We start from the raw sequence: 11,698 nt of genomic DNA on the forward strand, positions 1-11,698 counted from the left end.
GTGCTCAAAGATTCTTAACTATAACAACGTACGTGTGTTTTCTACCTTTTCCAGATTTAACGATATAATCCCCAATATAAACGATAGGGCTGAGTTCTAGAGGCTGGAAGTCTGAAATCAAGGTGTGGTCAGGGCCACGCTCTCTCAGCCTCCAGTGGCTGCTGGTTAGCACCCCTTCTGGCTTATAGCTGCATCACTCCCATCTCGGCCCTGCCTGCGCCTCTGCCTTCACATGGCATCCCCTCCCTGTATGTGTCTCCTCTCCTTACGAGGACGGTCACGCTCCCCCACGCAAGTACGACCCATCTTAACTTACACCTAAATCACATCGGCAAAGACCCTACTTCTGAATGAGGTCGCAGTCAAAGGTACCAGGGGCTAGCTCTGCAACATGGCTTTTTTTGGGGGGGGGGGGGACAATTCAACCTGAAACAGGTAAATTTCAGGGGATTCAGTGAGCACCCCGCCATTCCAGGGGCACTCCCCCACAGGGAACAGCAGGTGCTCAGTGAATCCTGTATAAAAGATGGAACCAACCCATCACTAAGGCTTCAGTGAGCAAGCGTTTCCAGGGCACTTGCGCTCCCCAGCACATCACTCTTGAGCAGTGGAAACGGGGTCATGCTTGGGTACCACCCAAGACAGAACCTCCAGCCCCACCACCCAAGGCCCAGCTGATCTGCTACAGGGCCCTAGAGAGACGTGGCCAAAGCGCTGTCTCCGCAGGGCCCCCGAGGGACAGACCAGCAAGGACTTTGATGCCAAGGAAGGACGATTTTAATCAGAAAGGAGTTAGAAGTCCCCGAAGAGTTAGGAGTGACTTTCCTTCTCGGACAAGGAATCTGCAAAGCCCCAGCTGGGCCACTTAATCACGTGGACTTGGACAAGCCATCCAGCCTTCCGTGGCAGGGCCCTCAACTACAGCACTCCGATCCTGTAGGAATTGGGACACTGTGCCCACTTGTCTCTGGTCAACCATCCCTGCTTGGTGACTTCAGTTTCCTGAGTCAAAGACCAGCTCCCCACTTCATTCATTCAGGACTGGGATTACTGTAGGAATTAGGAGGACCTCACAGGGTAATTACAGTTTTCGATCTCTCCAAATTACACTGCTGTTCTCAGATAGGACGGGAAATGGTCTGTGGGGCTGAGGTCACATGAGAGCTCATAAAGCAGTAGGGTGAAGGGTACCTCCTCTAGGAAGCCCTCCCTGCCCACCTTCCCCTTCCCTCATTCTGAACACACCACTTACAGGCTCCCCAAGTGCCTCCAAATCCTTTTCTCACCCTGGGTGGAGAAAAAGCATGGTGAATATGAAATAAAAAGTAAACCGTGGCCCTCTCCTAGGACAGTTTGGCCTGTACAGACTGCCCTTGGTCCCGATGACTCACATTCCAGAATTCGATGAAGCAGCTCCAGGTGAAATGTTTTCTCCTCTCCTAAGTCCTAGGTCAACATTCTTTCCCAGCAGCCGCTCAGGGTGGCTACGGGCTGTGTCCCCAAAATTCCAATGTTGAAATCCTGACCCCCAGCACCTCATAACGTCACCGTATCTGGAGACGGGGGTCTTTAAAGAAGTGATCAAGGTAACATGAGGTCACCAGGGTGGGCCCTGATCCAGTGTGACTGGGGTCCTTACAGGACACAGACACACACGGTGGGACAACCCCGTGAGGACACAGGGAGAGCATGGCCGTCCATACACAAGGAGAGAGGCCTCAGGAGGACCCCACCCCGCCCGCGCCTGGACCTCGGGCTTTGGCCTCCAGGACCAGGAGACGGTACTTGTCTGTTGAGTGAGCCTCATCTGTGGTGTCTGTTATGGTGGCCTGAGTGGACCAATAGTGGCACAAAATATGCTGGGAGTTTCCAGCAGGAAGGAGAGAGCAGGCCAAAGCTCTGGGAAACCAATGTTTTTGTTCCATCAGAAAGGAACAAAACCCACACCAGAGAGCTCCCAAACTCAAGGCCAATCTGGACAAAGGTCAACATCCAAGAGAAGTAGGTACACAGGACAGGATCGGATGGGATGGGGGAGAGCAAGCAGGATACCTTGCCTGTGAACAACAGAAACCGCCCCCCCAAACAGCCTTGAACTAGAGTAAGACATTCATCAGCTCGTGTAACATGAAGTCCAAAAGCAAAGCAGCTCAGGGGCTGGCTGTCAGCTGCTCAAGGTCACCAGGGCCAGGTTCTCTCCAGAGCTCTGCTACACGTGCCCAGGTGTGGCTTCATCCAGAGCCAGGGATCAGCTGCCTGTAGTAAGCCCAGGTGTCACCTCCATGGGACAAGTAATTCCATGGGACAACTTCCAAAATAGGTAAGATCTCTCTCCAGAGTGACCTAACCTTTCCCAGAGGCCCTCAGGAGACTTCCACTACCATCTCTTCGGCCAAGAAGAGCCATGCTCACACCTGACCCATCAATGCAGATGGCATCACCTGGGACAGAGCAAAGGAAGCGTTAAGGTGCCCTGTTTGTGCCGTAATCGGGGTCTGTCAGGGCGACCAGAGGTTCCTGGAAACCGAATCCAGGCAGGCACAGGTCAAGCCTGGTGTCCGGAGAGACCTGAAGGAAATCAGGAGGCAGCTCCACCTCCCGTGGCTGCCTGCGGCTCACACGAAACCCTGGAACGGGAGGCCGAGACTGTGGGGGACAGAGAGGGAGTCTGGGCAGGAGGGATCAGTTACAACTGCTGACAGGTGGCTGAGCCAGGGTCCTTGAGGAGGAATGAACCCCTCCTCTAACGTTCATCACGGGGCACCATTCTCTCGCAGGAACTGTGTCTACAACATGTTTTAATGAGACACGTGGACAGAAACGTAACAGGAAGCAGCGGTCTGGCCCACTCAATACACGCCTGCCCTCGGACCTGGATCCCAGATACCTTGGAGTAAGGAATGAATTTGCTGGATATCACATTATAAATGCTCCCACAGACAGCCTTTTGCTTTAAAACTGGCTATTTATTTTTCTCTCCACTTGTAAAAGTAATATATTACCACAATAGAGAACTTAGAAAACACAACAATCCATCAAGGAAAACCACCACAGTCGCCCCCTCCCCACCCCCTGGCCCGTCCCACTGGCGAGGGAGGTCGGCTGCTGGCCTTGGTGGCCGCGGGATCGGGTCGCGGGCAGGCGCTGGCTACGGCCGTGAGCACGCCAGCTCCCGGGAGCTCGGGTGGCCAAGGCCAGGGCCGTGCTCGGGGACTCACACGCCAGCGGCGGCATGGCAGGGTCAAGCCCCGGTCTCTCCCTCAGCACACTGACCCAGGGAACCGGACGAGAGGGAAGCAAACACCCACACCCGCTCCTGCGGGGCCCCCAGCCGAGTCTCCCGGCGGGCTCTCAGGACCACCGGCTTGGGCAGCATGGCAACAACCGCTAAGACGATCCAGGATGATGTTAAAAACTGGAACAGATTCCCGGTTACCCCTTTATTCGTCTCACGCATGACTTTCAGACACGCTGCCTCGGACGGGAGCAGGCGGGACCTGCCAGCGATGCTGGGGGCACCCCCCTGGGGGGTGTGCAAGGGGACGGGCAAAGAGATGCTCAAGAATCACTGACGGAACCTCCTACAGCCCCCAGTACCTCCCTGTGGATACAGATGCCTGCGAAGTACGGGCAGAAGACAAGAGGAGTCGTGTTACAGGAGATACCCAGTGTCCTCAACGCAAGGCTCCCGAACTCTGCAGAGACAGCAGCAGCCCAACATTCAGTCTTTAGCCTGAAGTATTTCCCGCCTTAACCATTTTAATGCTGCAAAGCCCCACCCCCATCTGGAAACACTGCAGAGTATGTCCAGGCTCCCTCTGAAGCCCCTCTCAGCCAGATGCCGTGTCACCTGGCCACAGTGACTCCCCGTGGCTCCACGGAGCACAGTGGGGACCCGCGCACCCTGGGCCTGAGAACAGCGACCCACTCCATCGCCGTGACCGCGCGTTCCAGGGCAGGCAGCACAAGATGGCGGTGACAGGCAGGCGCAGGATCGGAGTCCGAGCTCTGCTGCTGATCCCTTGGACTGGGCAGTCCCCGCGGGCCTCGGTTTCCTCATCTGTAAAGTGGGAACACTGAAGGGATTACACAGAACAGGGAAGCCCAGCGCCCAGCACCGGCACATCCTCAGGGTCAGTGAATGTCAGCCCTGGCACACCGCCTCCAACTCACGTCACATCAACCCTGGTGCTCTCAGTTCCTAAAAAACTGCTCTTCTGAGCGCCAAGTCCAGGCTCGGGGGGTAATCCTAGCCAGAGCCACCCCCGGTCTAGAACTGGCCAGGCCTGCCCAGCTGGAGGGGACCACAGGCCAGCAACCCTGGACCAGGAGTGAGCGGCCTCACGAGGGCTCTGGCAGGGACTCAGACTGCAGAGCAGACAGGGCCCAACAAAGGCTGAGCCTGTGTGGAGGGGCCACAGGGGGCACCCAGGCGACACAGGCAGCCCCCGGGGAGAAGGAAACCCTTTCACCGGCCAAACTGGAACCCTCCCCACAGAACAATGAATACTCCATCATTGTTTTGCCTTGAATCACATTTTTAAACACTGAACATACGGACATCTGTTCCTTGATGTTTCGTCTTTGTTCATCTGTCATCCTCAAAATGAAAGTCCAGAACCTTCCGCACTAATTTTAAAGTCCGGCTGAACATTTAGTAATGAACAAAGCTGAAAACACAGAAGAAAAAAGATGTATTTTTTTTAAATCTTATATATTTCTACTCACAAATTAGAACAAAACTTTCTCTCTACCTACAGCTTTTCGTGTCTACACAACCCCTAAAGTTCTAACGACTGTTCATCCTCTAGACCGACTTCAGTTTTCTCATATAGAAACATAAAAATGATGTGCTTCTGTGGACCACGCACAAAACACAAGCAGCCCCGAGACCACGAGCGACATGAGCACCCGGGACCACACACGGCTGGCTCGGAGAAAGGCACTCCTATCAAAGAGAGACACACAGTGGACAAACCTGTTTAAATTTCCCTCTAATTCTGTCTAAGTCCTCATGAAGTTTATCATAAGTAGGGTCATCGTAAGGGAACTTCTCAATCATTCCAATCAACGATTCTAAGGCCTTCATCTTCTTGCTGTAAAGCACAGAAATAAAAACTTTTAGTCCTTTGTACACAGTGGGCTCTGCTTATGTAACGACGACCCTGATCACTTACTTGAAAGCAATGGGCGTGCTCAGCATGCCTGAGTCCAGAAGCCGGATGAATAATTTTCTCACTACACTCAATATTTATTTACCTAGCAACGTGCCCTTGCCCACACCCCGCACTCAACATCAAGTACGTATCAAGCTTATGGATATACCTGTATCCCAGCCAGGGAGCAAGCAACTGAGGCAACCCGCCGACCTCCCCTAGGTCACAGACGTGGGAACAGACAAAACCAGGCAAGAAAAGAGCGGTGGGACACGATCTAGCCTGTTGTAGGCCTGGGATTTTCCGGGACCCAGAAATGTCATGCTCACAGCCTTGGGGAGTTCAGCGGCAGGTAGACCAGCAAGCCCCTCCCTCCAAAGGGCAAGAATCAGTGTCTGGTATCTGGGTCCAGTTCCCTCTCCCAGGAAGGCAAAGCTCTGCTGGGAGGCGAGGTGGCTCCCAGGCCCTCGGGCATTTAACTTCTCTGTAACATGCACATTTAACAGCCACCTCACGGCTTTCAAGAGAAGTAACCTCCGTAAAGCCCAAAACCTAGCACAGGGTAGGTGTTCAGTAAGCGTGAAGTCTCCTGGCTTCCATAGGACCCTGGATACCGGGGCTCACACCTGGGGGTGGGGGAGACCATTCCCAGATGTGCACATCTGGGAAATGCACAGTGATCCTGACAAGCACCCTCCCCTAGACCACACTGGGTCATCTGAGTGTCAGAAGGATGCTAGGTATTTGATTAATGGGAATTCAACAGAACTCTTCCCCAGGATGACTCAAAAGCAACCAACATCTCCTAAGTACCTGCTCATAACTGCTATTTTTAGGTACGCAAGGAAGTCTGCCGACGGCAAGTCGGTTTATGAGAACGAGATGGCTACCTAATACAAACTGTAAAAGGTCAAAAGGAAGTAAATTAAAGCAACAAAGCACTCGGTTTCCAGGGCGATGGAAGGCCAATGCCAACATGTGGGAAACGGCTGTATTCCAGCGTGGTAAGAATGCCAGCCACTTTTAACTACGCAAGTAGCAACTTACTCTTCTCTGGTCAGTGAAGCTACTCGAAACACACCCAGCCCGTCACACCGTCAAAGTCGGTGTGCGTCAGGGGGGTGTGCCCGCTCCCGGCTGATCCAACAACACAGCAGAGCTCAAGCTCAGCCCTGGCCAAACGCTGGCCTGCACACGGCCCCACCAGGCTGCTGGGCGGGGGGCACCTCCGAGTCCATCAGGAAGCCACGGTCGTCTGACATAAAGCCCCATCCTTCAGTCTGAGATACCGCCTTCCGTGGTTTCTCTGGCGTTAAAAGCCCCTTATTTTACTGAATGATAACGCAGATAGGGCTTTTCCCTTACTTGGAACGTAAAGAAACAGAAGATCCCCTATCAGCCTTCTACCATTATTTAAAAACCGTACTAACATAAGAATGCAAAAAACCGTGACCCACAGCCCTAGGAGACAGGCTTCTAGGTTGCGTTTCAAGGAGGCCCTCGAGCTGCGCTGGTGGGGAGGGGGCGGCAGCGAGGAGCGCTGGACGGCTTCTGCCAGCCCCCAGCCAACCAGCGCGGGCCCCCCTCTAGCTGAGACAGACAGGGTGCGTGGCTTTAAGAAATTAGGGGGCCGCTGCTCGGGGGGCCGGGGCGGCAGCCCCTGGGTGTGCGACCCTCCACGCAGGGTACGGCGCTCCTCTAGGAGCCGGCACATGTCGGAGTCACGGAGAAGGGGAGGCTGAGGGAGAGCTCCAAGGACGGCCTTGCTCATCCTCTGACGGACTGGAGCGCAGAGCGGAGAGGAGCGGAGAAGAGAGCCAAGCTCGGCTTTGACTGCCACCCAGTGGCGCCCCAAGTTGCCAAGCGCCATCCCAACCGCTCTCGCAGTCCTCAGAGGACCATTCCCACCCCGGCTGCGCCTCGGCTCCTGTATACATCTGGTCCACTGCCAGCAACTCGTGCTGCCGGAGCGGCCCAGGGACTCCATCGGGGTAGGGCAGGCCATCTCAGCATCACCCACAGTCAGCTGTGAGCACCCTTGTCCTCATATTCGAATACAGAGGTGCCCAAATTTTAGAAATTCAAAATATTTCAAGTAAGACGAATCACTCGGACAGGGGACTGCCACCTTCCCTGCTGTCATCCACTCTCCTTGGGCCCCTCCCAGGCCAGGCAAAGGCAGCAGACATCAGGAGGCAGGGCACCAGCCGAAGCGGACTCTGGGCTCCCAGGAGCAGCGGGAGAGCCAGGCCACCCGTGCCTTTCACCTCAGGGTTCGTTCCCAGGTTAAGAATGAAGACAGATGGGCGCCTGGGTGGCTCAGTCGGTTGGGCGACTGCCTTCGGCTCAGGTCATGATCCTGGAGTCCCGGGATCGAGTCCCGGGATCGAGTCCCGCATCGGGCTCCCTGACCCTCCTCCCTCTCATGCTCTCTGTCTCTCATTCTCTCTGTCTCAAATAAATAAATAAATAAATAAAAATCTATTAAAAAAAAAAAAGAATGAAGACAGATGTGCAACAGGGTCCCGGGGGCTTCGGCGGGTAGCACATGGCGAGAACAGTTTAAAAAGACTACAAATGATCCGAAAAATAGCTAGCATTTACTCAGTGCCTCCAAGAACCAAACACGTGTTAAACACACCACCTTATCTCACTAGCACACCTCGCTGGCTGCACTAAAAACCTAGTGACAACAGAGTCACCATTTCCAACCCTAGTCATACCAAGGTTACCGTACTGCGTTTATCAGAAGCTCCGAGGAAAGATAAACGAGAAGACAGCATCCACTTCAACATTATTTTACTGGCAGGGGATCTAAAATCCACTTGGTGCTCTGATGCTTGCAGGGAAAAGGCCGAGGGCCCCAAGAAGGCTCGACAAGTAATAACGCGTGTTCACCAGACACCGAAAATGAGCTCTGCGCTAGTTACGATTTCCTGTGAATATGTGACAACATTCAAATTTGGTCTATTTTCTCCACGTGACAGATGAGGAAAACTGAGGCACGAACTGCCCCAAGTCAGAGTAAGCTATGGAACCACACTCCTCCTCCACACAATGAAAAAGAAAGAAGTCTTAAACTTTACCTGTCTTTCTTAGTGGTACAACTGTGAAGGAGACCTCTCCAAGCGAAAGCAAAGCCTTGATAGCACCCAATCTGTGAATTCACAAAACAGTTAAGCGTGAAATTAATAAGCAACAAGCTACACTGTATCTAATTATCAAGCTCTTGAAACTAAAGGTGGGGAGGAAGGACAGTGGTGCTTCTCACGCTGCGGTTCTGGAAGCACCTGCTGGGCACGAGACCACAGAAGTCAGGTGGCCGAGCCTTCAGTGGGGCGGCAGCCTCCCAGAAGGTGCCGCTGGGCCCGCCCCTGGGTCTGCATGTCCTGTGTGGTCCCCTCTGACTGCAGCGGGGTGGCCCCGCGCATGGCTGCTGAATTTAGGCATAGCAGACGACGTCACTCCTGCCTTGTTGTCTTGCATCACTGACCCAAGGGTCATGAGGCCACTCCAGCAGCCCTATGGAGAGGTCCACGCGGCAAGAGCAGCTGTGTGAGTAAGCCCTCTCAGAAGTGGCCCTCCCAGCCCCAGGCGAGCCTTCCCATGGCTGCAGGCAGGACTCCAGCACCGTGCGGCCTGGAGCCAGAACCACCCAGTCCAGCGTATTGTCGGAGGCCCACACAGTTTGTGGTGATCCTGACTGCCACAGGCTGTCATTCAGAGCCGGTCCTCTGTAGCAAGGCCGGTCCTCCATAGCGAGGGCCCAGCGAGGGCAAAGGGCAAAAGAGAAGACGACTATGGATTTCAGAGGACTTCAATGGGAAGGGGTGACACAGGGTAAGGATTCAGGTGGCGGAAGCACCGTGATACGCTGGCGTAAACTGAGGTGGCCGAGGACCGGCTTTCTCATTCCCCAGACCGTACCACTTCATCCTCCTTACACAGGCACACCTCAGAGAGACACGGGTTCGGTTCCGGACCACCGCGACAGTGAACGGCTTGGTTTCCCAGCGCATAGGAAAGTTATGTTTACACCACACTCTACTCTACCATGGGTGCAACAGCAATATGTCCTCAAAATAATGTACACACCTTCAGTAAAAAATACTTCACTGCTAAAAAACACTAACCCTCATCAGACTCTCAGCGAGTCATAATCACTGATGACTGATCACCGAAGCGAATGTAATAATGAAAAGGTTTGAAATGCAAGAATCACCGAAGTGTGACACAGACACAAGAAGTGAGCAAATACTGCTGGAAAAAATGGTGCTGACAGCCTGCCTGGCACGGGAGTGCACAGACCTTCCATCTGTAAAAATCACAGTATCTGTGGAGCGCAGAGACGAGGCGTGCTCGCACACCAACGTGCTCTGTCCTTCTGGATGAAGAATGTTGCTCCATCAACATTCTCTAGTCCACCGCCGTTTAAACAGGCCTCCAGTTCTGGCTCTACCATACTGATCATCACAGTAAACTATAAACTATGAGTGAAAAGGATTCATTTCTAAAAATAAGGGCGGGGGGGTCCCACTCACCTCAGATCCAATTTTGGCTCCATGTAACGTGCCATACTGTCTTCCTTCGATTATACCCAAACTGTTGCCTGCTTCATAGCCTTCCTGATATCCTTCCCCGTGAAACCTGCGATGGAGAAGCAAGCTTGATCAAAGAAACGGGAGAAAAGAGTGTATTTCCTGGAAGAAAATTTTTTCCAGGAATTTTCTCTCCCATATTACCCAGAGTCAGCAAGACAAGACACAGTACAGTAGAAAGAGTATCGAATTTAAGTCACAGGCCACGATCCCAGCTCTACCCCCTCAGTCTCTGCCGGCAAGTCACCACACCTCACGAAGCCCAATCTGCCTCTGGCCGAATTCGTGAATCCCAAACCTGGTAAGATACCAGAAACACAGGGGAAAGTTTTAAAGACACAAATCCAAGGGCCTCGCCCCCGACACTACTCAGCGAGTCTGGAGGAAGGCCCGGGAATCTACTTTTGGAAACCCCCTAGGTGACTCTAGTATGCAGCCAGGTTAGCGAGCCGAAGTTCTGTGAGTCGAAGCTACACACTACGTCAAGCGCTTCAAAACTCTCTGCCACCTACACAGGGCTTTCCGTCACAACTCAGCACACCAGAAGGGAGAAACGCCATCGGATCACCACAAAATGTACGAAGGCAGGGGTGCCCAGCGCAGAGCAACGGCTGGGACTTTGAGGGCTCAGCAGTGGAAGCGGGGCCATCTTAACCCGCAATCACCAAAAACAAGTTTGCTGGAGTCCCCAGTGAGGCAGTGTATGCTCCCTCTTATTGGCTATGTGACCCTGGGGAGTGATCTCGCCTCCTCATCTGTAAAACACGGTGAAGAACAGGATCTAATCCACAAAGAGGGTTAAAACAGTTAACGGGGACACAACGCTGAGCTCACTGCTGGGTTCGCACAAAGCTCTAAATAAATGTCAGCGGCTGATGGTTAAATGTTCGCTCTCTTTCAGGACTGAGGTCTACTGGCGTCTCAAGCGGGCCGGGCACTGGAAGATGGCCACAGAGCAACCCGCGGGTCCCCACCGTCACGGCGCTGGGCACTCCCAGGGGCTCCGGAGGGAGAGGGATCACGTCTGACACATTCATCAGCATGTCCATGAATGCCGCCGTATGTCCCACCGCGAAGGAACAAGGGAAAGGGGCAGCGCCCAGATGGCAAGGGCCCGTCCCACCCAAGTACCGGGCGTCCCCAGAGGAAGGCAGTCACCAGGGCCAGCAGATGCTCGGGGCCGCCCGCACCGGGAGGCGGGTCTGGGGGAGCGGCTGGGCACGTGGCGCGCCGCCGAGAAGCAAAGCAGCGGCCAGAGCGCCTCGGCCCCACACGCGTCCGCGGCCGTCGCGGGCCCAGGCCGCCCCCCACCGGCGCCCGCGCCTCACCAGGCCCGCGCTGCCCCGGCCCCACCACCCACCTCTCGTCCGCCATCACGACGGCGTCGAACATGTCTTGACTCCCGGCCATGGCGGCCCCCCGCCCGGCCCGGCTCGCCCCGCCGCCCCGCACGGCCCCCGCCAGCCGCGAGGCTCGAGCGCTCACTCCCCGCGTCCGCGGAGGCGAGGCCACTTCCGGGGGCGGCGGCGCGGGGCAGGCCGGGTAAGGACGGCGCGCGCGAGGGCCCAGCCGGCGCCGCGGGGGCCCGGACGCATGCGCGCCGGGGGCGGGGCCGGCGAAGTCGAGATTTAACCTCTGCCGGAAAGAGGCTTAAAAGTCTACGTGGGACGTCGCGGTGAGCGTGCAGATGCGGTCTTCCCGCAAGAAGAGCCTGGAGGAAATCTCGAAGGGAAAGCCGATGTATTTTACTACGTGAAAATGCAAACGCGCATGCCCAAAGTGGTGATAACGTTAAAAGCCAAGGAGCAATCTGGGGGTGTGCTTGTCCTAAATACTGCAACTAAGGGAACAATGTGTCTGGTTTATAAAGAACTTACCAAAAAGGATAAGCAATGAGTGCATCCTAACAGGGGCGAAGAGATGGGCCAAAGGCTTGAGTGCGGG

General features: G+C 54.7%; 1 protein-coding gene across 1 annotated transcript; it reads right to left on the reverse strand.

Moving 5' to 3' along the window:
* Positions 1 to 2,945: 2,945 nt before the first annotated feature.
* LTO1 (LTO1 maturation factor of ABCE1) lies at positions 2,946 to 11,184 on the reverse strand. The gene is made up of 6 exons (XM_035013484.1): positions 11,115 to 11,184; positions 9,698 to 9,803; positions 8,243 to 8,313; positions 4,979 to 5,096; positions 4,558 to 4,670; positions 2,946 to 4,060 (listed from the first exon to the last, which is right to left on the reverse strand). The coding sequence occupies exons 1-5, from the start codon at positions 11,162 to 11,164 to the stop codon at positions 4,602 to 4,604; spliced, it is 414 nt and encodes a 137-aa protein (XP_034869375.1). The 5' UTR covers positions 11,165 to 11,184; the 3' UTR covers positions 2,946 to 4,060; positions 4,558 to 4,601.
* Positions 11,185 to 11,698: the final 514 nt, after the last annotated feature.

Source organism: Mirounga leonina, unplaced genomic scaffold (genome assembly GCF_011800145.1).
Source record: "Mirounga leonina isolate KUSES-001 unplaced genomic scaffold, KU_Mleo_1.0 Mir_166, whole genome shotgun sequence".
Lineage (NCBI taxonomy): Eukaryota > Metazoa > Chordata > Mammalia > Carnivora > Phocidae > Mirounga > Mirounga leonina.

Bases quoted from the DNA above. Each gene is read 5' to 3' on its own strand.
- LTO1 (XM_035013484.1), bottom strand. From the start codon at position 11,164: ATGGCCGGGAGTCAAGACATGTTCGACGCCGTCGTGATGGCGGACGAG. The intron at 9,804-11,114 runs GTGGGTGGTGGG...TCTCCATCGCAG, and splicing joins GTCGTGATGGCGGACGAGAG to GTTTCACGGGGAAGGATATC. The intron at 5,097-8,242 runs GTAAAGTTTAAG...TGTGCTTTACAG, and splicing joins TGTACCACTAAGAAAGACAG to CAAGAAGATGAAGGCCTTAG.